Here is a 27,364-nt window from a genome sequence, read left to right as displayed (position 1 = left end):
AACAAGTTACTTTTACATTTATGACATGGCATTTGATATCATGCTTATTTAAGCTGTAAATATCCATTGATAAAAACATTTTAAACTGGATTGTAATTGTATCTTTACCATAAGATGTTCTTTACCAGAAGGTTTTTATTAGATAATAGTCAGACCTTTCTTCTTATACTCAATTACTTGAAATGCCATGAATGAAGATAGGATTACAGTCCAGTTTGAAGTATTTTAGAAAATAGAGGCAGTTACTTCAGAAGTGAAATTCAGAATTATGAATTGAAGCTTTATGACTTCATAGAGCTCATTGTATTTTCAAAAAGTTATCTTTATCTATCTTTGTTTTTAATTATAAAGCTATATTAGTTTTTGATTAAAATATTTCCTGATTTTTTACCAATTTTCAAATAAATAAAATCTATTCATTAAACTTTTCTATAACACAATAACAGCAACAAATATCAAATCTTTCTCAAGAAGTCAAAAACTTTTATTTGAAGCATTTTCAGGACAAATATCTCAACATTGGAAATATAAACATTCTAAATTCTGAAAATATCATTGCTCGGTTTCCATAGCAATCAAATGTTCTAAACTCAGAAAGCTTATAAGCATTTTATAGCTAAATAAACATATATTAAAATTTAATAATTTAACATTAAATGCACTCCATTTACAATTGCATCCCACTTGTAATGTCTATTTTCACTGAAAACTCTTTATCACACGCTACATGTTTCAAATGCACTAAACTTTTCTATTTCTTGTTTGGAAGATTTTTTATAATAATTTTTTCTTTGACAGGTATAAGAAGAGAATCCAGTGGTGACTATATTCATAATAAACTTTATTATATTTAAATTGAAAAAAAATCTACTTTGTTTAAGATGTAAAAACTGTTTAATTTTTCTTTTTTAATGCTTCCAATTTTTATTTGGATCTAACAATTAGACTTTTAATAATGATTTTCCTATAAGGAGCAAAACTTCTACTTTATTGGAGCTTTCTTTTACAAATATTTAACATTCAAACATTTTTCAAGCTTTTTCCAGTTTATCTGTAGATGTGTATTCTATCTAATGTTTTAAAATATTTAAAAGTATCAAATTCAAACATTCTTCCTTTCAATATTGGAGACAGTCCATCAATTCATTTTGATGTCTTCTGGTAGCTTAATTCCAAACATCATAAAATTAAAAACAAATTTATTTTAAACTTGAAATATATAAAATAAAATATACAGCTTTGCTTTCCCATTACAAAATCAAATATTTCCATTTTTTGTCACTAAATATTTATTTACNAATATTTCAATAACCATAGTAATTGTTATATAACACCTACCGCTGAAGAGAATTGCTGAAAATCAAACGAACTATTTTCAATTTGATCAATTTTCTGGAATGTTTACAATCATTCTATAATCGAACCAATATGCAATAACAAATTCGAATTTAAAACAGTTCGAACATTTGGTTAAAAAATCAAAATATATAAAAATATTTATAACTATGTCTGAAATGTTATCAATTTAATACACCTAAGCACTCAATGAAAACTAAACATAGTTGAAAACAAAAAATCGCATCTAAAATATTACAGTAGAAGTCATTCTTCAGGTTAAGCCTTAATGCTTTCCCTCTCCCCTGTGGGGGAATTTCGAAAAATCCCTTCTTAGTGTGCGTTTTTATGACGTACCCTAACTGTGTACAAAATTTCACCTCTTTAGGTTCAGCAGTTTGCTCTGGGTGATGATGAATCAATCAGTCAATCTCTCAATCAGTCAGGACAAGTAATTTTATATAATTAGATAAATCAGTGTTAAGTAAGATTCACTCTACTTCCTAAATTTTTTTTTTGTTTTTTACCTTTCAAATTACCATTTCATTTTCTTAGTAATGAGTCATATCCCCTTCATAGGCAATGTATCACTTCATAGGCAATGTATCTTATTGTTGTTTTTAGTATCTAGACTTTTGTTATTTATGTTTTTTCAACATATTCTATATTTTCTTTTTTTCCAATGTTTCCAATAGTATACTTTCTCACATTTCTTTTGAGTTTGCCAATATCGTGTAATATCTAGTTTTATCTTATGATTTCTTTCCTCTTTGTCATTTATTATCTTGCTAAAAAGTGTTAGATATCTTTTCAAAGTTATCTTATGCTTCATTGACTTGCTCATGTTTCATAAAAGCTTTTCAATTAGATATAAAATATAGTTTTTACTTCTCTTCTTTCTTTACTTACTTTTTATTTTATTTATATATTTAGTTATATTTTTCATTAAGTTTCAATATTTTTCACTGATCTTATAATTTTTCCCTAACATTTCATCTCCTAAATTTTTTCCAACTTGAAGAAAATATAAATGCTGTCTTAACTAATGAATGGAATACTGTTAATAAGCTTTTGCAGGAATTTAAATCAGTTTGTATGTCCTTTCTGTATACACTGAAATTCCAAATAAATCAGATTCTTTGGTAATCTGTAAATCTAAAAAATGTTCTTTTAAAAGTGGTTCTTGTTTCTGTTGTTTTCTAGTCTATATCTTTAGATGCTAATTGAAAGGAAGATTGCACAGGAAAATTAAGGAAAACATATTTTTATAAAGTCTTTTCTGTATAGCTAACATGTATCTCATACAAATTGTAATATGTTCATTAGATATTTTTATAATTTTATTCTCCATTGGTAAGTTTATAGTAAATTAAAATCAATGGATAATAAAGAAGAATTGGTTACAAAGGCTTAAGAGGATTAAAATGGGAAGATATATTGACCACTTCTGATTTTATTACTTGTGTTAATCAGTCTTAGAACAACCATCTTTTCTCCAAATTAGGAATATTCTTACAAGATGGAGAACATTTCTCTGCTTACTGGTCCCATTTAGTATATTTCATTAGGCTTATTTTAAATTTGAAAATGATTGTTACAGACAGAAGAGGGAGAGTATGTACATATTTCCTATGTATTGGAAATTATGGTTAGAAGTAAGGTTACAGTAAAGTTATCTTTTTTACTCCAAAAGAAAATAGTCTTATGAAAGAAGAGGAACCAATCCAAATCATTTGTGAAATTGGGTATATCACAAGAAGGTTTTAGCTTGAAATAAAATTAATAAAAGTTATTTCTCTCTCTCCAATGGATAATATTACAGGAGGCTGTTGCATACAATATTTAAATTATTGCTTTAAAAATTTATTTCCTGCCATGTATTCAATGTAAAAAGAGATGAAGGTGATATATTAGTGTTTGTGAATAATAGTCAAAGTGCAAGTATCTGTTGCAATTTTATAAATAACTTTGATAAAGTGAAGATTCATCTTTATCAGTAATAAGTTCAGCATCATATATAATCAGCATTATTCAGATCAGTATTTTACCTTAAAATGAGTAAGAAAATGTATTAAGCTAACTTTTAAAATTAAATGTTGATTCAATAAATGATTACATATATAGTACTTTTAATAAAAGTTAAATATAATCAATTTAATATTTTTATAAAAAATTAGAACAGATTTTAATTAATGTATTAAGTTTTTTGTAAAAATTTTTAGATTATAGGGAAGACTAATTGTAACTTTAAAATTGAATTTTAGACTATTGTTTTAGTTTTATGAATAAAATACCTAACCAAGAGAAATTCTGGCAGTATTTTTTTGTTAGCATTTTAAAGTTTTTAATTTAAATTCAATATTATGTATTTCAATTAGTTATTCATTAAAAAAGATAGTCCATTTCATTTGATATTTAGTTAATTGTAAGTTGCAAAACTATACAGACAAAATGTATATTGTAGATGAACTTCTGAATAACTTCACAGAAGGTTATAAAAAAAATGAAGACCAGAGCTTGAGCCTCATTGTAAATGAGGTAAAAACCAAATGTTTTATTAACAACAAAATTTAAATAAATATTCTGGCAGAGCTTACAAATTGATGGTAAAAGTATGAAAGAATACAACAGTTGACATATTGAGTTCAGTTATTACAGTTAATGATGATAAATCAAAAAGATTAAAAGAAGTGATAAAGAGATGTTATGGAATGTATTTATCTAGATTCTATTGCCAGATCAGCAAATTATAAATATCCGTATTTACTCGCATATAAGACGAGGTTTTTATCCATTTTTCACTGCTTCAAAAACCTAGGTCATCCTATACGCGCGAGAGAAGGATTCTTTTCATTTTTTTGTATAATTTTTGTAAACTATGTATTCACATATTTTACTGGATTCTCACCTTCTGATGTTTAAAAACAAAAGTATTTTATCTGGGTAATTTGAATTGTTCTTGTGTATTGTCAGGAGTAAAGATGAATAGCAATAGGAAAAGCAAAGCTTTTGAATTGAATTCCAAAAATACATGGGAACTCGATATAAGTTTTAATTCACTCCCATGTGAAAACAGATGATTATTTGGAAACTCAAAGAGACTCATAAGTGTAATCCACAAAGAGTGAATTTGACTGTTAAGGATTGGCAAAAAAAGGTTCCCGATCATCCAGCTTTACATGAACAAATTATGTTGTCGATTTTACAAGATTTTTCCTTGAAGTTTAAAATGCCAGTAATTTTTGCGGGACAATGCGAGCATTTACACGCATTTAATATTTTATTTGTTATTAAACGAAATAAAATTAGAATTGTATTAATAAATCTAATTTTCTTTGTTTTGATCTTTAAAGTCACACCTTGTCCTATATGTGAGATTGTCTTATATTCGAGTAAATATGGTGTTTTGTTATGTATTAGGTATAACAGGAAAAATATTTCTTTTAGGACTGATTGTCACAAACAATAATAATATTGATTGTTATTTATTCCAGCAATTAAAATGAAAACCAGTTACTAAGTTACAAATTAAAAACTTTATTAGTTTAAATCAATAATTTTTCAACTAAATAACTTGTTTCTTGATTAACTTTTATTTTTAAAATTATATTGTTTCTTCATTTTGAATGTTTACTCATGTCATATTGACATACTGCAATTTAAAAATGTATCTTTAGAGTAGAAAATATTGAAAAAACCAAAAAACTTTATTGGACTTTTTGTTTTATTAATAATGTTTATGTAGATAATTGAATGAATTATTACATAAACACCATATTATAATACATATGTCCATCTAATTTAGATATGTAAAAGATAATCTGGAAGTAACAAAACAAGTAATGTAAAAAGAAATTTTTAAAAATTATCTTATTGTGTGTTTTGTAATAACATTTCTTTATAATTTATTATGACTAATTTATTGTAGTGTCAGCAAATAAATTATCATATTATGAGTTTAATATATCATTATGATCAAAGTAATTAACTATATTATATTATTTTATAATTATGCAATGTTGTTAATTTATTTAAATTTCTGTTGTTTAATTTTGTTTGTTTGTTTATTTATTTCTGATGATAATTTTCTCAGGAAATCTCTTCAGCAGAAATTAATGGATTTATATATAGCTGGATGCTCGACATCTTTTAAAAATAAAGTGTGTATATATATTTATATAAGACAAATATAATTTTTCATTTAAATTTAAATATAAATTATCCTGATTATAATTTTATTATTTTCAGAATCTTTTTGGAGGTTCTCAGTTATTAGAGAAATTGGTTATAAAAGAAAAGTTAAATTGTTTAGTTGTTAATTTATATCTTGGAAATGAAGGTTATTCTCTCATGTTAAAAACTAGAACTGGTTGTGATACAGAAACTATTCGTCTACCATATGAGGTTAGTTTGGTTACAAGTTTTATTGTGTGAAAATTTTTTTTTGTAATTTTTTATGTTACTTCTTTTTAAATTATAGGAAGGAGAAATTTTACAATATATTGATAATGAAGAGGTATGGCATAGATTAATATTAGCAAATGTATATAATATAAATATATATACTAAACAGATTAATTTTATTTTAGCTTCCTCCACTTTTAATAGACTTACTAGAAAGATCCCAGGTAAGCAACAATTACAATAAAGTTGAGTCTCAATTGAATCTTTTTTATAATTTATTGAAATTTTATTATTTCAGGCTAATCTTTTTTATAATGGCTGTGTTATTGTTGAAGTAAGAGACTACAGACGTACTTCCAATCCTTCAACCTGTGATTATCATCATGTCTTGTTAAGACCTACAACTCAGGTGAGAATTGAATTAATGCAGCTAATTTAAATATATTTAAAAATGGAAATATTAAAAGTATTTTATATTTCTAGACAATTATAAGTGATGTTGGAATGCTCACTAATGATGGACAGAAATGGACTTGGGATGAACGGCAGGCATTAGAAGCTGCTCTGCTGTTAGCTACTTCTGAACCTTTATGTCTCAATCCGTCTGTGTCAGTTGCAATATTAGCTAATCATTTACATCATCGCAAGCATTTATTTTCAAGAAGATCGTTTAAGAAGTAAAATATTTTTCATTTATAAAATTGAATATTTAAAAAAAAATACAAATATCAGATTTAACAAATAAATTGTTTTATTAAAAATTTTTAGATTAGCCAGAAAACATTCCCAAGCAAATATAAATAAGAAACGAAAATTTGAACATTGTCCAGCTCCTCCAAATCTTAAATTATATGATTTTCTTGCAAAACGTAGAAATAAATCTAATAGCCAACCTCTTATTAATTTAAAACTGTCTAAACAGGTAAGTTTAATGGAAAATGAAAAATTTAAATACAAAAATTGATCATACTAACAGTTTGTGTTTTACAGGTTACTGATAACTGGAAGCAGCAAGAAGTCAGTTTGAAATCTCCAGAGTCAATTGAGGTCTGAGGTCAATTTTTATTTTATTTAGTTTGTTTTTTAGCATCTTTTAAAATTATGCTTTCAAATAGGTTGAAAAATATGCTATTTCAAATGCTTGTTTAAAAGATCTTAAAGATTACACAGCAGCAGATCATGATTTGGTATGTATGAATTATATTGAATTAATTTTAAAGTTTTTAAAGCTTATTTTCTAATAAACTTTTTGTTGATTGTAGACTGTTGTAGAAGAATACATTATGGAAGCAGAAAAAACTCCAGAGAAGAAACAATATACACATATTACAATATTATTTCGTGCTTCTGCTCAAGAATACTTTGGAAAGTTATCTATTGGTCAGGATGCACAACAAATTGGAACAAGCTGTTGGTAGGTATAACAAAAAAATTAATGATAAGGCTATATTTGTACGTTTTAAAATTTTTTAATGAATTTTTTATTTTTCATTATTGTATAGTTTTAAATTAGGAAATTCTGAAAATGTAAAAAAGTAAGTCTGTTTTATTAGTTGAAATTAATATTATAATTAAAATAGGATGTAACAACAATAATAATACAAATATATTAAAATTTTAGATACATCGATCAGTTCACAGAGATATTTACTGAAGAAGGTCGTAAACATGTGAAAATCACTCATTCTGTTCCTGGTCAGCCACCTAAAATAACTCATACACCCAGGCCTTCAGAATTTATGAATGCTATTGTTAATTCTTCAACTCTGGAATTAGCTAGTGAAATTTCTCTAGCTTCATCAGAAACTAGCAAAATTACAGTTAGTCATATATATATATATTTTTATGATATATCAGTAATAGATTTTAATTATAAATTATCAAAAAAATATATTGCTGTGGATTTAAATTTTAGGCTGAAACTACAGATTCAGCAATCAGTAAGAAGATGTCAATAATATCCAAGTTAGTTTCTTCAAATACTAATAATTTCTCAAATTCTGTTGAAGCTAATAATAGTAAGTGATGCAAATTTCATACAAATTAAGATGAATGTACATATTTTTTTTACAAAATATGTGCTTTAGATCTCGCTGGGTCTTCTAGATCAACAGTTGCATCACTTGCAGCTATAGATTCATCTTCGTTGTCTCAACCAAAGTAAGTTTAAAATTGTTAAAATTCTTTTTAAACTAACAGTAATGTACACTTGAAAATATTTTTTATTTAGTTACTAAACTGATGCTTAGCATTTTAATTACCAGCTAAATATTATAATTGATTATTTATTTATTTTCATTTTATAACTGCATTTTTAATAAGTAAATATTAGGAAGCATTTGTAGAATATAAATCTTTGAAATAATTTGAGGTAAAAATAATAACAAAGCAAGATTTATTAATTGCATAAAAGAAATTAATGCATTCAGATATACTTACATTAATATACAGTTGAGATACTCAGTTAATTAATTTAACAATAATAACTACATACAAATTAAGAAATCTATAGTGATTCAAAATTGAATGTGATTATAACATTGTTGCTACTTACTGTAGGAAGAAAAAGGGAATTGCATTGTTAGAAAATTTTTCCTTGTAACATGTTTCTAATATAATAATTGAATTTTGTTTCTTTCAAAAAAATATATTTAGAAAATGTAATTTGCTTATATGCAGCAACAAAGCAATAATTCAATTAAAGAATGATTTTGATTATTAGTTTGTTAATTTAAAAGTCTGAAACAATTTCTTGTATCTGATGTTGAACATCATATGAATGTTTTTCTTATCATTAAATCCTTTTCTTATTTCTTAAAACTTATTAATCAAATAGATTTAATAAGTTTTAACTTTTAAATTTATTTTATTCATAAAAAAACATCTGAAGATGAAAAAAATCCCAAAATGTTGTCCAATATCTAATAAAGGATTTCCTTAAAGGATTTTTCAGACTTTTAAAAATAATGATTTTTTATTTTGTTTTAAATCTTCTCAACAATTTTTTATGTATTTTATCCAGTCGTTGTAATTTCACTACCATATTTATGCTTTCTTCCCAAATAATATAATTCCTAAACACTAATTTTCCTCTGCATACAACCATTGATATGTCTAAGGACAACTGTATTCCAGTATTCCAGGACAATATAAACATTAGCCATTTGTCTTATTGAAAAAGTTTAGAAGTTTACTAATGGATGAATTTTATTTAATTAGTCTCCCAATGTATATTCCTGGAGAAATGTAAACATCTTAGAATTATAAAAATCTATTTCTTGATAAAAGAATCCATTTTCAAAAGTAGATTTTTTTTAGGAAGTTTGGATAATATTGTCAATTGTGTGAAGCAAGAATGTAGACATAGTTCTAAAAATGCTTTTATTTCTGCTTCAATCACATTTATCCAGTCATTAATTTTTGAGTCTACTTTATAAAGGATTTAGAAAAAGTTAACTATTCATTACATACATTTATATTAATTTTTAACAGATTGTGAATTTTTGCATATGAAGAATTATATAAAGTATTAAAATAATTTAAAATTCATATGTCAAGTTTAAAATAGAGCATGGATTAAAATAAAATTGAGATAAAATAAATGACATTGAAATTTATAATAAAGTAAAAACAACTACAAAATTAATCACAGCATAAAAGTTACAACTTAAAATTAATTAATTAATTAATTATGTAAAAAATATTTTTAAAATTTAACAATTAATTTCTTAACAGATGAAAAGAAATCACATTCTCCTGATAGCCATAATCATGTTTTGATGCTATAAGCTTTGTGCACTTTAATAACATTAAGTCATTAGCTAAGAATATATATACATTTGTAACTATTTCAACATTCTAATAAGCAAAAATTCTTTCATTTCTTTAGTCAATATTGGCTTGTCTCATAAAACTTTATCTTAATAAACATTGTTATCTCAAAGAGATACATTAAATGGTGAATGATATATGAATACTTGGCTATAATGTTGAAATATGTTCAAGAAAATTAATAAATAAGTGGAGCTGATATAGTAGAAACTGTCTTTTCATTTAACTAGCTAGACCAGATAGAGACCAGCTTTGTTGTTATCTTTTAATGAACATAATATTTACATAACAATGTAATGTCTTCTAACATAAAAATTAAAATTTACAATGTTAGAAGGGTTGTTTATATAATATACATTGTGATTCTCAACTAAGTTTTCAAAAATTGCAATTCTTTTACCATGAATCTCGTTAAGTTTTACAACGATTTTTTCAGGAAAACTTGCAATTCAAGGAAGTAGTGACGTCAAGAAAAATTACTGCTATACTTTTTTAAAATTTATAATAATAAAATTAAACCATCATCACTCATTTCTGCTATACTGTACAACATGGATAATATAATCATGTTCTCTCAACCAAAATTTACAATATTTTTTTTTTGCTTCTCAGTCATGATAAATTCTACTAAAACTTTGTCCAATTTCATAACGTTGTTGATAATTAAAAAATAAATAAACCATTTTAATAAATTATAATACAAATATAAGAGCCCAGCTTGAAATACATAGCTGCAATATAAAGAAAAATAAAATAAAAACCTTTTTAAAAGTAACACTATTTTCTTGACAGACACTATTATGACATAACATACAATTGCAATTTTTCAAGATGAAGTATAAAATGTCTTACCAGATAAACAACAAATTTAATTTCAAACAATAAACAAATGGGAGGAAACCCATAATTTATGTCATTATTTCTTGTGTTTAAAAAGTATTTTTTTTTATATATATAATACATAGTTTTTTATTATTTCATTCATGAGTTTACTTACACACATTTTTACTAATATTAAGGNACTTTATACATTTATTTATTATTTGAATAATATTTGTGCTTTAAAATTCAATTTCATTACCATTACCTAAAATAATCAGCATATTCTCTAGAATAGTTTCTTGAATTTTTTGTTGTTGCCAATGTTGACATCATTTAGAAGGTTTGTAATTGTATTTGTCGTCACACATTCATCAATGTGAAAATCATACATTGTTTTTAAAAAATGGAACAGACTGAATTCTGTAGTTCTGGCTAAGAGGGTTTATTTAGTACACTAACTGTTAGTTCATAACTGCAAAGAAGGACTAAAGATTTTAGTGAGCAGCAAATATTCCGTAACTGAAATAGGAACAGATTAATTTTTACACTAGTAATTTATGGTTGCTAAATGCTTATTTTAGTATGCCTAAAACTCCAAGTTTAGTGAAATAGCATTTCAAAAATGAGATACAGGATTAACTGTTTGGTTTCCAGAAAACTGGCTAGTTTTCAATTGGTGAGCTGTAATACAACTGTAGTTTGTCATGCAGCCAGTTTGTTTTGGTTTCTATCACATAAGTATGAAGCCAATTTCAATGTGACTGCTGGCATATGTGTTAAATACAATTTTCATTAGTTTCCATTGTTTATTTTAAATGTATATTTAGCATGTGTTCAGAGCACTAGAAGATCTGAATCTGGACCACTTCTGGTCCCAAGCTTTCTAGATGTTTAGTCCATTATTGTGTTTATAAAATGTGAATAACATAAGAAAGTTTAGTTCTCAACTGTAAAAAATATAATGGAAGACATAAAAAGTAAATAAAAATACACTTTGTTTTCTTAAAATATAGAATATCTCATTTGTGGAAAAAAGAATGATAATGTAATTTTTACTATTTCACAAATAATTATGTTAAGAATTATACAAATAATATCAACTATTGATAAACAGTTATGTTGTATTTGGTACTAAATTCTTTTCACTTTGTACCTTATTTCAAAATAGTGAAAGGGAAGTTTCAGAAGTGTAAACAAGTTTAAAACTGTCATTTGATGTAGTGAAATTTAAGGGATCAATTAATAACTCATATCAATAAAATAAAAATTGATAACAACATATGATGTAATCATAATAAAATTTAGAAGCAAAGTAAGAAGATTCAAAAACTGGACTAAAATGCTTCAAAATACTATATAAATAAAATATGAATTGAAAACCAAGAAATTTAGATAAAATTATTTTATTTCATTATGATACAAATACAATAAAATAAATTGAAAAAATAAAAATTTTTAATGTTAATAATATCCAATGAGACAGGTTTAAGACTCAGTATTGCTTATCTCTCATTTTAGGGAAGTAAAATTTAACAGTCAGCTTCTAAATAATTATCTGAGTTATTAAACAGAGAAGGGAAAATTACTGGAAATTTATCAGCTTTTAAGATACAAGTTTATAGCAGTGTCTAATATTAGTTATAGTGTGTACACTATAACTAATATTATATATTAGTTATATAATATGTATACACTGCTCTATCATTAATATCTGTACCCAAGGTTTTAGACAAAAAACATGATTTATTGTGTTTGTAATATCTTGTGTTGAAATCTGTCTGCTAAGCTTACTCTTTGTGGCATAATCTCTAAAAACTTTTTTATAAATATTTAATGAAATGTTCCTCTATTCAGCCTTCAACATGGGCATCAGTTCAGCATTTTTCCATGCACAGTCTTCTAGTTCATACAGCTGACATCTCAATCTACCCCAAAGATATTGAATAGGATTGAGATCATGGCTATAGGAAGGCCAATCCAACTTTTCATCACCCATGTCTGCAAAACACTCCATAGAACCTGAGCAATATAGTTTGGTGCATTATCTTATTGGTAAACAGGAACCTTTTTCAAAGTACTGTCACAATGTTGGTAGTGCATAACTGTCCAGAATAAACAGATACCACATAGCATTTATGGTTTCATCAATAACAACTAGTGAGCCCAAGACTTACCATAAAAAGCAGATTTAAACTATGATACAACTACCACAAAACCACTTTTTTGTTGAGATAATACAATCTGGAAGAATTGTTCTTCTGGAGTTTGTTACATCCAAGTACAGCCATCCAACTAGTAGATTGTGAATCATGATTTATCTGTTCATAGAATGAAATTCCACTGATCTACAGTCAAGGATCTGTATTTATTACACCATGTCAATTAGCATCTATCATTTCTGACAATGATCATTGCCTTGGAAATAGCTTACATGATTATTATAGCATGTAACCCATAGCATGGACATCCTTTTTACCATACTTGGGCTGATAGTTATTCCAGGACTCTCACACAGTGTTATCTCTTTCTGTCAGTTTGGGAGGTTTTCTGGAATTTTCCTTGGTGGATTCAGCTCTAGTCATCAGCATTTGCAGGTGCTCTATATGAGTTATCACAGTCATGATATTGCATATAGAACACTTGTAAATGTGGCATCCCAGTATCATTTGATGTTAATTTCTCTGAATACAGCATTTTGCTTACTCCTATTTGCTATGGCTTGTTCAAAGCCCAAAAAACATATTTATAGCCAACACAGTGTTGTATTGTTTACCTGATATCTATTTTTCATATCTGGCATTATCCAGATATTAATGGTAGGGCAGTGTACATATATTTGATGCTTTTGGAAAAATTGTAATGGCAGATGAATGAGTTTGCAATATGTAAAGAATTTCTCTTGTTTTTAGAGATAATTTCATTTCTCTATGGAAGTTGCTATGTTGGACAAGATGCTAGCTCACATGATTCATGAAGTTGGATAATGGTGGGGCATTATCAGTCATTTTGATGTGAATTCTTGTTGTTATGAATGCTGTTTCAGTTTTTTCAAAATGAATAGCTTTTACTATTATTTTGCAGTCTTTCCATTTACATTAAAGTGATGAGTGTTGTTTATTTCACATATGGTTTATAAATGTTAATATAATTACCTGGATACTATTAGTAATGAAATCATTTAAGTAATTCTAGGGTTAAAGGAGTATAGTTTAGAGCTAAACAGTTACCTGGTAGCCAAGATTGTTTTTTGTTATTGTAGCCAGCATCTTGTCCAACTAGTAAGGGTAAGATGGCTGATGAAATTTTTAAGCAAATGTCCTGTCTGAGGTAGAGCTGAAATTCTTCTTTAAAAGGAAGAAAAAACATTAAAAAACAGTGAATAGCAAAAAAATTGGCTGAAATTCTTGATCTAGTTGCATTTTTCCATCATATGTTTTATTGTAAAATATTTCTAAAGTTATGTTTAACATGCTTTAGCAATTTCTTTCTTTTTTTTTTAATATTGTATTGTAAAATGTTTTAACTGAAAAATAATCAGATTGAATATTATGAGTCTAATGCTGATTTTATTACATTAAAATTTCATTAACCATCTTACTCCATGATTGAGATAATATGGCTGATGATGTCAAAATCCAGAGTACTTTTTGAAATCACCTTACAGTCTGTTGATTTTTAAAGTGATATATCAACTTGATACTAGACTTTGTACTTTATTACTGTGGTAACAGAAAACATGAATTGTCAATTTGTATTTCATACTAGCGGTTAAAAAAAATCATGACATCTTCCACAACCTACACTAATATGACTAATAACCATAAAAATGAGTCAGTTTCTCATTAAAATTTCTACACTTTATATAAATATTAATATAATAAGTTATACTGAACATTAGATGGGCTTATGCATGGTCTTGGAAATTATATACTTCATCATTAATTTTGATATATGACTTACAACCAATTCAATTTATGATAGGGGTTCTTGAATAGAACTCGGTCATAATTCAGGAACTAACTGTATAATTAATAAGAAGAATTTTTTATAATGTTACGTTAATAATTTGCATTGAAATTCAGTTGTGTAATGTTCTTTGTTTTGGAAATAATTATTTACTTAGTGTTAATTTAGAACTTCTTCAGCATAAATTATCGACTTTTTAAAATTCACATAAAAGTCATTTAAATGTATAGAAACTGAAATGGATGATTGTATTTATATTTTGTTATTTAGGGCTCGGAGTCCTTCAGTTGTTACCAGTACTCAAGGTCAGTATTTTATATTAATAATAACACATTGTTTTTTTAATTTATATTATTTTACAACGACAGTAATAATAATAATCTCTAGGTGGAAGTGAGATTGTGTTTTCACCTGTCAGCAGTCCTTCCTCCACAGATCCTCAAAATTCTTCTTCCAGCACTCTTTTGTCTCCACCACAAAATATATTATCTGCTGTTAATATCACCAATTTAGGAATTGGAATACCAAATTTGGTAAATTTACTTCGTTTTGTATTTTCAAGTTGTTTCAAAATATCTTTCTTGCTTAGGAATTAATAGGAATTCTCAATAATATGAACATCCAAATCTGATGGTTATATATTAAAGCCAGATTATATCGGGCTATATTACTACTACTATTATTAATTAAATGCTAAGTAATTATTAAAATATTAATTTAATAATTATAATTAAATTAATATTTTAATAGTTAATTTAGAAGGTTCTGGAAGAAAAGAATTAGCCTGAAGCAGGACTCAAACCCGCAACTCTTGATTACCATGTTGTCATATTTCCAGTTACACTACCCAGAACTTATTAATTTAAATATAAAGGTGTTGTAAGTAACTGAGTATGGTTATATCTAAATTAATAAGTTCTAGAAGTGATGATTGGATAAAGGTCTGGATAGAGTAACTGACAACACAGCCATATGTAATAAGTGGGAGTTGTAGGTTTGAGTCCCACTTTTTGTTCTTAATGTTTGCCTCTAGTGCCAAACTACTTAACATTAAATTAATAATAATTGTAGTAATTTAGCCCGATATAATCCAGCAATTGTTTGGCTTTACTGTTTCTCAATATATTTATTTAAGAATTTTTAAGCAAGTTTTAATAATTTAAATTGTTAGTTTAGAAAAATCTTATTGAAAAAAGTACTTAAAGTTGATATAAAGAGTATCAGGAACAATGTAGAATGTAAAAGTTGTAATTAAATTATAACCAATCATTAGTCCTAAGTAGTAGTAGTAATAATAATTACAATAGTTATCATGATAAATTTAAAAATTCTGAGACAAGAAATTTATCTAGAATTATCAAGGTAAACTTCTTGTATTTAAAAGTAGAAGCCTGTTAATTATACATTTAGATTTATACACAGTTAGTAGATAACTATTTGAATGTTTTAAAAATGAAATACTTTTTTTTTTATTTTCATTTAGGTAACACTATCAAATATGACTCAAAGCAGTTCAGTCACCATACCATTGGTAACTGCTTCACAGCCAACTTTGTTGTCATCATCAAGTAACATAGTCATGGCAGGAGTTAGGAATCAGGATGCTTCTTCCATCTCTACCACTTCTAGTCTCTGTTCATCCATTTCTAGTATTGGAACAAGTGTAAAAAGTTTTTTGAAACTAGTTTTAAAAAAATACATTTAAAATGTGCATCTAATTGGGATTCATTTCCATACAACTTTCAGATGGGAAGTGCTGATGTTAATCCTGTGAGTGTTGAAACAGAAAATGTTTCCTCTGATGTTGCTTCAGCTGTCATCTTATCACCAGGTTAATATTATAATTACTTATTGAATTATGTTCTTAGTTTATAGCATCACTTTTAATCAGGGCCGTGGAGTCATAGTCGGAGTCGTCAAAAAATCCGCCGACTCTGACTCCTTTTTACTTCCCAACTTGTAATGTATATAAAATGCAAAAGTATTGGAATCGTGTCAAATTTGATTCTCCAAGTTTCTTTTGCAAATCTACACGTTTGGAGACATCCCGAACCCCTCAAAAAAAGTCAATAAAAGGGGAAAAATTTGCGTGAGTGTGTGTTGGCGTCTAATTTGTTTAATTTCTTTATTTTCTGTTCTTAGATAATAAACAATATCTCAGAATAAGTAAAGTTTAAGAAATGAAATGTGGCACTGTAGCTTGCATATAAAGGAGCATTAATATTATTAAATTTTGGTTCTTAATTAAAGGTCGACAGGGTGAAGACATAAAAGTGGTCATGTGTCATATCTCTTATTGAATATTTTACTCGTTATTAGCGTTCAAAATTTAAAAAATAATAATAATAAAATAAAACTTGTCTCTACCCTCAAAGTAAGCTTTTTTGTCATTTTATAATAGTACAGAAAAAACCTATTAAAATGTTCTCACCTAAGATGCTAGAATGTATATGGGGACATGATTTAGTTCAACCACTTTGATGCTTAATAACTAATTCTTGTGTTAAACATCTGACTCTGATTCTGACCACTCTGACCACAGAAATTATTAGGCTTCAAACAGGGTGAACAAAATCATGCCCCACACACATAGTCTAACATCCACACCTATAGAAAAAACCTCGAATCTTTTGTATATCTCAAAATTTCAAGGTGTCCTGAGTCCAAAAATGTAAAAATTTGGGAGGGGTTGTTTTTTTGACTGAGCGCTACACTTTCCCTTTGTTATATATAACAGCCGGAAAAGTAAAAATTATCGAATACATATTTATATATTACTTAGTCTTATAGCTTTGGAATAAAGAGTTTCTACGTTCTATCTTTATTAGAACTCTATTTATTGAATCTTTTATTTTGAGGTCATGTGATGACATCAGAATTTCCATGTCTCTTTTGGTAACAAGTCCGCTCCTGGTCAGAGTTAGAGTCTGATGGTAAGGAAAAGTCGGAGTTGGAGTTGGTAGATTTTTACGCGACTCCACAGCTCTGCTTTTAATCCACTGGTTATACCGTTTCCTTTAAATCTATAGATTTTTTTTCTCTTTCTATTCTGCAACAGAGAAGGGAGTCTTTAAGAGAGGTCTTTTCTTAACAGGATAGATTCAGACATATACATAAAAATTTTTGAAGATGAATTTTGTTTTGTTTGAGTCTAGGTTGGGACTTTTTTCTTATTATTATTTTAGTTATTAGCCCAGTGTTTTGCTAATATTTTCAATTGTGAATTGTCTAATATTGTTTAGACTTTAGATAATAGAAAACTTAATTGTAAATATAAAATTAAAGACATTTTTAAATTAATTTGAGGACATTTTGTAATTTAACATTATATTGGAAGAATTTGTTGAGAAGAAATTTTTTTTTAAACCTTTCAGTCAAAATGATTGTCAGTTTATTAAATAATCCAGTACCTATGAGGCCAAAGTGATACCAGATTACCAAAAATGTGAATTACTGAACATTTTTACATTTTCTCAAAAATCAATAAGTTATATGGAATATGAGTGCTGCAGATATTGCTGTACATTTTGTAACATCACATGCTGCTGTGTGTTTCTGCTTTTCTTACATAAGCTCAGCATGAAACGGAATATCTCAATTGACAGAATTTAGTTGCTTAGTCTGAATGATGATCAGACTAAAGTGTGTTAAAACTAATTGAAAAACTTGCAAAAATGTTAATGAACTTGTTATTGTTGAAAATCAACATTCACAATTATTCATATGCTTTTATTTCTTTTATTAATATATTTTCATATATTTGAAAACTAAATACTCTAATATTTAGTTTTCAAATATATATACTACTTTTGTTTAGCAAAAGCTACAACTGCTCCAAATATCAAACCTGTTTTTACATGTGTTGCCCTCACATTGGATATGGGACAACATATATCAGTCAGTGCATTACTGAATACAAAATGTGTACTAACTCTAAAGAAGTAAGGATCTTTTAGCACAATACAATGTAGATTAGCAACAGTGTCCAATCCTATACAAACAAGGTGCTGCAATGAAATGAGTCATTTATCCTGATTGTATCGCCTGGATATTGTAGTCAGCCTCCCAACATGTAAAAATGTGCACAGTTACATTTCCTACTTTTACCTTGATTTCCATCCAGTGATTATGTGTTATCTTTTGTAAATATTTTTGATTTGACAATATTATATATTTAACAAATTACTGTTTTGATCAGAATATAACTCAACCTATTATTATTTATTTTATTTGCATATAGAATATTAACAATTTGATTTTAAAAAAAAATTGGTTAGTTATTGAAACAATACTTGACTTTCATCTTTATCAAAACATCATTCATTGTCATCATTCCTGTTTCTTACTTCGTTGTCATCTTCAGTCTCCTTGATCATCATCCACTGTTCCATCCAAGCTGTTGATAAGATTTCTCAAATCCCTCTATAATTGTGTCTTCAACAATAATTTCTTATAATTCTGTTATTAATCTAACTTTACAAGAATTTGTTGCATTTTTTTACTTTTTATTTTCCTGCCTTTTATACAGAGGGAAAGTATAGCGATGGGGCAAAAGTGACTCCCTAGATTTTTACATTTTTGGACTTAGAGCACCTTGTACTGTCCATAAATGCAAAAGAATTCTGGGATAATTTCTATATGTATGGATGTTTGTGTGTGGGGGGCACGATTTTGTTCACCCTGTTTGAAGCTTAATAACTCCTGTGCTTTTTGTCGAAAATTTCTGAAATTTTGCTGGACAGTTTGTTTATTAGGGGATTGATGCTATTAAATCTTGGTGATTATCACCATTTACAATTTTTTATAAAACTTATCCCTACCCTCAAAATTAAGCTTTTTGCCGTTTTATAGTAGTTAAAAATATAAAAAGTTTTAATAAAATATAACAGATGGCACCACCAAAGTTTTAAATGTTGCCGGGAAAGTTGAGTAACTCATTGCTGGTTTATTATCTACTATTGCTTGTGAAACTTAGTCTCATTTAATTACATTTTTTTTTCTTTTCAAAATTTAAAGTAATTTTGAAAAGAAAGAATTAATCCGCACAAATGAATTTGATTGATTGCTTGATAATTTCTACATCACATAATAGATATACCAGGTGATGATAGTCTCTAACCTCACTTAACGGCTAATTTTTTTATACCGATCTATAAAATTTACAATCTCACGGTAATAAACACAACTTATACTTTATATTAATCGTTTAGTAAGTAGCTTGGGGAATTGCGAGAAACTATGCTTTTGTTTTTGCAAAAATTTCTTTAAACGTTATAAATGTTCTCTGTTTTTCAGATGCTTCTTCGTTGTCTTCGGGCTCGATGACGCCGCAGCGAAGACACAAATTCCAGATGGCACTGCAGAGACAGTTCCATCAACAGGCCAAACCTCAACAACCATTGGCGCCTCGAACTAAGAGCAAGAAGAAAACGAGTTCCAATTCGTCATCCAAATGACGTCGGTTCGATTTTAGCCAACGATGCGAGCGTTTTAAGAAAAACTTCGTCGTTTTACGTTCCTGATGCATGTTTTTATACGAGAGAAACTTTCTCGATACGTTGAACGAAACTGGATTTATTCGGCGCGCGGAAATTCAAATTTTATATGGAAATTTCCATTATTTATTTTTGCTGAGATGTTTATTGTTTCCAGGAAATTTTATTTAATAGCGTCTTTATTTATGCTGTCCCTAAATGAATTTTAAAACATTTTTTATTTTTTCGATTTATCGCCCGAACTGTATATATTTTGCGGTTTTATCGTGAACGGATTATAATTTTCAAAGTATTTAATATTTTAGGATAACGATAATTAATAAATTTCTGCCTCGATACATTTTTTAAATGCTGCCGACAACGTCGTGATCTATATAAAAGCATTACATCTACGTGTAACAATAAAAATATAGTTACATATCCGATTTTTAACAAATTGAAAAGTTTGTTTATATATGAATTCTAAATGGTTAACGGCAATTCTTTGTATCGATGCACGCAAATATATATATATATATATATTTGTATATTGTCCTCATATTAAAGTTTTATATATATAAACTGTTTTTCCGCCATTGTAACTTTCGTTGTTAATTTTTTTTTAAAACCAATTTTACTGAATTTTCTTTAGCAACAATATACAAAAATGCAAACTCGTATAAAACTCGGGATTTTTTCTTTTTTTTTTTTGTACATTTTTTAAAACAAGCGACTTACAAAGGAGAGGACCGTATTTAACGAGTAATTTCCAAATTTTTCACAATTACAAACGAGAAATATTTACAAGGATTTTGATCCCTGGTCATTATACACAAACTGTACAATGGACGATACGATCGTCGCGCTTAAATGGAACAATTCAGATTAGTGGTGTACAAATCTGGTGACATCTGCTCAGCAGATTTACGGTGTAGTTCGAGTGTGCAACGTGTTCTTTACTGATAAAGTCAAAATAAATAAAAATATTACGTCATTTTTACCGTTTACGAGGTTAAATTTCGTACGAATGATAAGTGATGGATGTACTGTACATCTTAAATTCGTTTTACGAAGGTATTGCTTACGCCGTCCGAATCGTTTTGGTTGTAAGATAGAACGAAGACGCTTTATCGATGCAAAATTGCCCTCCACGTGAACGATACGTACTGTACTTGTTTCGGTATGACGCTATCACAGAACATTCTAGAAATGTACGAATTTAAGTTTGTTCCGTGTATTCCGAAGCGATGATTTCCCTCCTTTTCCATCTCTCCAAAGGAAAATTTGTGGTGGCGGAACTTTGCACGTTTCTGGTCCTCAGCGGTTTGGGGGAAGACATTCCGAAAAATGGTAATATTCTGCTACTAGAATGTTCCGTCGATTCCCCTCTCGAATTCTTTTTGTCTCTGTGTCCTAGAGACAGTCCGGACAATATAGAAGTGGAAGCGCTTTTTGGCAATACTTTGTCGACATCCGATTCGGACGTTTTTGTCTTAGGATCTTCCTGTTTCGGTCTGCGGCGAGGCATTTTGATTGTTATAGTCACTTCTTCGTTAATGTCCGACACGTGAAACGAAGGAGAGGTGGGATGCCTGTTCTTGCCGTACGGGCGATTTCCCCCCTTCTTGTGCCTCTCGCCGTTCTCATCCTCCGAAGCTTCGCTGATTTCCAATTGAGGCACTATGACGGGTCCTCCGTCGGCACGCGACAAAGGCACCATAACCGTAAATGACGTGGTCACGTCTGGACTGTCCAAAGATTCTGAAGGACTGTTAGACATTTCGGTGCTGGATGCTTCGGCTCGAGAGATCTCGGCCAGGGTCAAAGGTCGAGTAAGACTCTTCCTTCCTTGTTCGTTGGACGATTTTCCCTTTGACTTCTTTTCCCTTTTTCTGGATCGATCTTTAGATAGAAACTGGCGGAGATAATTCTCTTCTTCCTTACTCACAATGGGTGGACTTTCGTTGGGTAGAGTGCTGCTTTTATCGTCGTAGCTGAAAATTAATTGTACGAATTAGTGTGTCGATTATTAAACACGGAAGTTTAGAGTTATCGAGTGAAAATTACTCTGGTGAGCTGTAATATCTGCGACGAAGAAGTACGTCCAGAGCTTCTGGATCGTCCACCAGCAATCTGCGATAAGCCGCGTCTAGATTTTCCGCGGAAACCTTCAACAGGGGGAAAAAATTTAAAAGTAAGTTGCGAATATACAGAATGTATAAATAACTTGTTTAGCTTCTTACTTCGAATAGTTTTTCGTTGTTGTCGATGAGACTCTTCACAACTAAAATGACGTCGCATCGTTCTTGAACCCTGCTGACGTTTTCGACCAGGAATTCGTAGTCTTTTCCGGTTTTGGTCATACGAAGAATGTTGGGTCCGAAGAGGGTAGCTAAGTTGTGAGAATCCATTTTATTACCTGGTAACTAGACGGACAAATCGTTACGAAATCGCATTTTTGTGTACAATTTACGAATAAAACTAAGATACCTACAAATTCTTTGTTTTCGGATAGTCTGTCCGAAGAGTTATCCGCTACTTTGACTAGAAAATTAAGTAAGGCCCACAAAGTGTCTCTGTTTGTAACGGGCAGAAGATTTAACAGCAGTTGCAACATTTCGACTCGACCTATGGGCAAACGGGGTCCTGGAACAAAACCGTTGCAAATAACTCAAATCGTAACACAAGTGAAAATAAGCATTTGTCAAGAAATAAAAACTAACTTTGCGTGGATAAGAAAGCTTGATAGAGTTCCCTGGTCAGAAGAGGTTCGGGTAAATCGCGAAAGTATTCTTTGAGAAGTTGAGCAACGTCGTGAGGATGATGCTCATCGTTTAGTTTCACTTCTTTGCCACTATCGAAATCGTCCCTCAGCTATAAATAAGTCGAAAATTCAATTTACTAATTAATTAAAAATGATAATTTTTTCTAGAGTAAATAATAATTCACTCGCCTGTCTCACTCTCTTTTTTGAACTGCTGACGCGGAAAATACCTAACACGTGTAGCCCTAAATTTAAGAAATAATAATAATTTTGTGATAAATTTGTGAATTAATACGGATAATGCAGTTTATTAAGAAACAATACCGTAAGTTTCTATGTGTCTGAAACAAGCAATGACGACTGCGGGAACTTGAGGTCCATTGGTGTAAAGACTATTGGTAGATCCCTGGCTCCAGCCATCCGAAGATCCGATATCCAATCTACCTAGGTCCAGACAGGTGTGTTTGGCGATAGACAGAGATTCGATGGATCCGCTGTCCTGCACGGATGAATCTGTTAACAGTTGGAACAACAAACAAAATTACAAGAAAAAATGCGAAGCTCACCGGAGTCCTGGCCAGGGAAGACGCAGAAGTTTCGCTAACCGTGTCGTTGGATGGTGCTCTTCCCGATGACACGTCCTCCTCGCTTCTACTGGCCACGGGAGTGTCGGGCGCTTCCCTCAAAAGAGCCGACGACCTCTGTTTAACTAACCTCTCGTTTTGTAGACACTGACAAATGGGGATACCGAACACAAGTCCTTCGGACGGAACTTCTGACGAGGAAAGAAAACATTCGTTGTATATTATTTCATATATTGTATATACAGTATAATAGTATATATATTGCAAAACTTTACAATAGATAAATAAATCTATAAAAGGTATAAAAATTTCTTTACTTGATCGAGATACCCTTTGCTTTTCATTCGTTTTTTTTCTTTTAATTTAAATATGATGATATTTTAATTACCTCAGATTAGTGTAAAAACGAATTGGAATTTGTTTTCCAGACAAATGTGTGATGCCTAAAGGCGAATTAGAAAATTGGCAAGTTCCATTTCAAACTCGAATCGGTACTCAAGAATTTGTTATTATTCAGCCATTTCATTACGCGTAATTTCGATTAAATGAACAGCGCCATTTATAGTTAAAATATAAATCTGTAATTTTTAATTGCGTTCACCACACTGGCTACTCCATCGTTTGTTCAGCTACTCCCCGAAAATTCCTGGGGTTTTTCGATTCGTCTGAATTCGTTTCCGGGCATCCAGGACGGTAGGCTAACGCCATAAGACTGATTCACACTATACAACTGACCGAAGGAAGGCTACCGACCATTACTGTACCAACAAACATTGTATTGCGAGTTTTTAATGAAGGTTTTCACATCGACTGTTACAGACACAAAACGTTACCAACAGTTGTCGGCCATTGTCTTTGGAGAGAGAGTTTTGCCTGTCGATGTCTATCCATTCTAGTTACACGCGGCTGATGTGAACAGTCAGTCGCCTGTTGTTAAGTACTGATGCTTTTGGTGCTAATTTTTTGTTTTTAAATATGAGATTATGGGTACGAACGAAGCGGGTTTTTTCCCCACATCCATCTTGGGTTCAATCAAACTCACAATGGAGGCGACCGGGTGGTGTGAAACAAGACACGTTGACCATGAAAATTCCGGACCGGATTGCTCGTACAAATTTGATCCCGGGTTCCCCAGAGTGGTAGGCCGAAGCCTTTATTTTCTCGGCTCGGCGTTTGAATGACGCTAAAATTATTACACGAATAACATTCAAACGTCAAAATGCTAAAATCCGTTGGAAAATCTTTGGTATTCAAACTAGTGGAAACTGTGAGGTTGAGACGAGAAACTAGGAAAGAGAAGGAAACAAAACCTAATGAGATAATTTGCGTACTAATTATATTAATAAATAAATGTTTTTCTGTTAGAATTTAATTGATGCAGTAAATAAAGGAAAGGAAAAAACACTGTATATAAATAAATACTAAAAATCAAAGAAAATAAAGAAATAAACAAGAAAGTTTATTGAAATTTCTACATTAGACGAAAACATTTATTTATTTTGTGATGTGAGATATCGAAACAAATAATAGACCCATTTCCTTTTAGGACTTGTTTACAGAATTGAATTAGATTAGTTGAAACGAAATATCAACATACTACAAGGTATACAACGCCTCTATCTTATCCATTTATTAAAAGATCTCCGATATTTATTATCCAGATTATCGGGCACTTTTATGGAAAATAAACAAAATCGTCAGTCAAGTGATTCTTTAAACTTTCAAAGTACTGTGTTCCTCTATTTACCGTTTTCTAAGGCTAAATCCCGGCGTTTTCCGTCGTTTCATGATACTATCCCCATTTCTGTATTGTAATTAATAATAATTCTTTTTATAAAATGTAAACATTACATATATTGATAATTATGTAACTGTAAATGATATTTAAAATTTTAATATAAAAAATAATAGAGAGTAAGATAAAAGAGAATGTAATTTGAAATAATGAGGAGCAAACTAATGATAAAAATCATTCTTAAAAATAAGCAGAAGACATTTAAATTAATGTACAGCTTCTTGCCGTCTAGTTCTTCGAGGCGTTGAGAGTAAAATTTTGATGTCTTATATTTTACTTTTATGAGATTTTAGATATTTTTGCTAATGTACTTCTCGCCCCTTTTGAATGTACTATTTTTTTTTTTTTTTTTTTTGTGAAAAATCTGTTTTTATTCAAACGTTTTATGTCTTTCTATTTTCGACTCTGCTGCCACGTGGGTACTAGAAAGTCGTTTTTCGTGTCCATCGTAAGTTCCATTAGGCCCGCAATGGGGATGACCGGGAGTGAGAAACGGCACCAGACATATTCGTGACAGACCGTCCACGAAAAATTATTGAATTGCCTCTCCTGGATTTAATCTCGCCACCCTCAGAGAGACAGGCTAACGCTGTAACCGCCTTGGTCATCCGGCCTCGAACGTTTTATGCCATTGAGTTTGAGGTAATAATTGAGTGGGGTTAATGTAGCTTTATTTTATCGTGTGTGTTCATGAAGTAGATCTGTTAATGCTATCGTGATTCATTGAGAATAAATCCATTTTTATTTTAGATTATGAAACTAGAATACAAATGAATTATTCGGGACTCAATGGACTTAACACTCATATCCTCATAATTATTACTATACGAACAATCATCTGACAATCATCATAACATTGATATACAGATTGTGCTTTTGTTTTTTATCCGAAATGCAATACAGTATGTATATTCGAAAATGACGATTTCATTCAATAGAGGAACAAAATAAATGAAATACAGTGGAACCTGCTTAAGGTGACTAACCTTGGGACTAAGATAAATGGTCACTACAGAAAAATAGTCATTATAGAAAAGTGGAGAATACATACAGTACATTATAACAATCTCCGTGACACATTGTTTTGTAGGTTTTGTGAGTTTATTTCTATTAATTTTGACAGCTGTGATTTTAAATAGCAGAATATATATTAATTGTGTCAAAAACTGTATAAACTGTAATCTTCTGTTTGGAATTTCCCACTGTTATGTCATCTACATCATTTGATTCTCCAAGTATCTTCTCTGAAATGACGCGTCTTTGTGTGTGTGAGAAAGCGATTTCATGATTCAAACGAGCCATTTGATACATTAAAGTTCTGAATATAAAGTTTCTCTGCAAATGTGAATGCCAGACACACGAGCATTCATGCCATTCATTTGCTGAAACCATTTCAGAACAGCAGCATTTATCTCAAAATTTGCTATCTTTCTTACTTTTCTGAAACAGTCTCCATTTTTATAAAGTTTAAGGTATTCTGTCTTGCATTTACGAATGTTGTTAACACATATTTTACTTATCCGGAACTTTGCTGCTGTTTTTTTGTTGACTGTTGGGTTCAAGATACTTGATAACCTCAACTTTTTCTTTCAGAGAAAGCTCTCTGTATGGCTTGGTTTGAGTTGTAATTGAGGACTGCAGAGCTGTAGATGAATATATCTTAGATGCTCTCAGTAATGAACAAAACATGCAAAAGTACAGAATAAACTAATGTATGACAAATAGGAAAGAAACTCAGTACAGTAGAAAACGGTGTGATATTTCAGGAGTTTTCTAAATTCTGCCTGGTAAAGTTGCTAGACATTTAAGATTTTTATAGCCTAAATAATTATAAAGTCCAGCCCAAAAGTAACCGAAAATTTTAATCACTAGTGCCCAGATAGTTAGATGTTGACCTAAAAAAGCATATTTCAGAGATAACGAAATTATTTCTCATTTTTCAGTTTTTAGAACGTTTATTTATAAACATCGCTAAACCCGATGAAATATAGCTAATCACCAAACATAAACTAGCCCGATGGATTTACGGCATATGTTTGGTGATTCGTTTATTTAACATTTTTAATGAAATATGGATTGAATAATTTCTAATGGTAACTGTCGTACTACAATAATGAAGCATTTTCTGGTAATGGAAAATACTTTTGAAGTAAATATTAAAATATATGAAGGCAGATGTTGACCTGCAAGTAGAATTAACTAAACACACTCAAGAAAACCTTTAAATATGCAGCCGTATTTATTAAATTCTAACGTTTTCGGTCATATTCAATGACCTTTCTCAAGAAAAAACCGAAAAAATCGAACTCCGAACTTGAATTAACGATACAAGCGTTTTGGAACGTTTTTTAAAAATAATATTCTACTGGAATAACGCCATCTCTATATA

General features: G+C 29.5%; 2 protein-coding genes across 6 annotated transcripts in view; one reads left to right on the top strand and one right to left on the bottom strand.

The window, feature by feature from the left end:
• Positions 1-20,414, top strand: part of LOC111641552 (transcription factor SPT20 homolog) — a 35,989-nt gene extending 15,575 nt beyond the window's left edge. For 2 of the 5 annotated variants that reach the window (XM_023387731.1, XM_023387733.1), the window contains 20 exons: positions 799-819; positions 5,429-5,495; positions 5,584-5,739; positions 5,816-5,851; positions 5,925-5,963; positions 6,038-6,148; positions 6,223-6,416; positions 6,508-6,661; positions 6,730-6,786; positions 6,855-6,926; positions 7,002-7,153; positions 7,242-7,274; positions 7,361-7,559; positions 7,655-7,757; positions 7,827-7,899; positions 14,629-14,663; positions 14,746-14,891; positions 15,842-16,021; positions 16,105-16,189; positions 19,654-20,414. In XM_023387731.1, coding sequence (XP_023243499.1) covers positions 799-819; positions 5,429-5,495; positions 5,584-5,739; positions 5,816-5,851; positions 5,925-5,963; positions 6,038-6,148; positions 6,223-6,416; positions 6,508-6,661; positions 6,730-6,786; positions 6,855-6,926; positions 7,002-7,153; positions 7,242-7,274; positions 7,361-7,559; positions 7,655-7,757; positions 7,827-7,899; positions 14,629-14,663; positions 14,746-14,891; positions 15,842-16,021; positions 16,105-16,189; positions 19,654-19,814 — 2,074 coding nt within the window. In that variant the 3' untranslated portion in view covers positions 19,815-20,414. Of the gene's footprint in view, positions 1-798; positions 820-3,581; positions 3,874-5,428; positions 5,496-5,583; positions 5,740-5,815; positions 5,852-5,924; positions 5,964-6,037; positions 6,149-6,222; positions 6,417-6,507; positions 6,662-6,729; positions 6,787-6,854; positions 6,927-7,001; positions 7,154-7,241; positions 7,275-7,360; positions 7,560-7,654; positions 7,758-7,826; positions 7,900-14,628; positions 14,664-14,745; positions 14,892-15,841; positions 16,022-16,104; positions 16,190-19,653 lie in introns of those variants that run through there. The other 3 variants (XM_023387732.1, XM_023387734.1, XM_023387736.1) reach the window with 2 other exon arrangements.
• A 77-nt stretch (positions 20,415-20,491) lies between these two features.
• On the bottom strand, positions 20,492-23,375 carry LOC111641567 (rho GTPase-activating protein 6-like; the record flags this gene model as incomplete). Its single annotated transcript, XM_023387745.1, has 8 exons — positions 20,492-21,826; positions 21,900-22,000; positions 22,076-22,258; positions 22,327-22,478; positions 22,556-22,706; positions 22,786-22,841; positions 22,921-23,095; positions 23,163-23,375. Coding segments are annotated over 8 exons (1,806 nt in total), but the record flags the coding sequence as incomplete, so codon positions are not given.
• Between the last annotated feature and the right edge of the window lie 3,989 nt (positions 23,376-27,364).

Source organism: Centruroides sculpturatus, unplaced genomic scaffold (assembly GCF_000671375.1).
Source record: "Centruroides sculpturatus isolate CEXI.00-Female unplaced genomic scaffold, Cexi_2.0 scaffold1576, whole genome shotgun sequence".
NCBI classification, from domain to species: domain Eukaryota; kingdom Metazoa; phylum Arthropoda; class Arachnida; order Scorpiones; family Buthidae; genus Centruroides; species Centruroides sculpturatus.
Note: the sequence above shows the minus strand (reverse complement) of the source record. Positions and strands in the feature narration are given on the sequence as shown.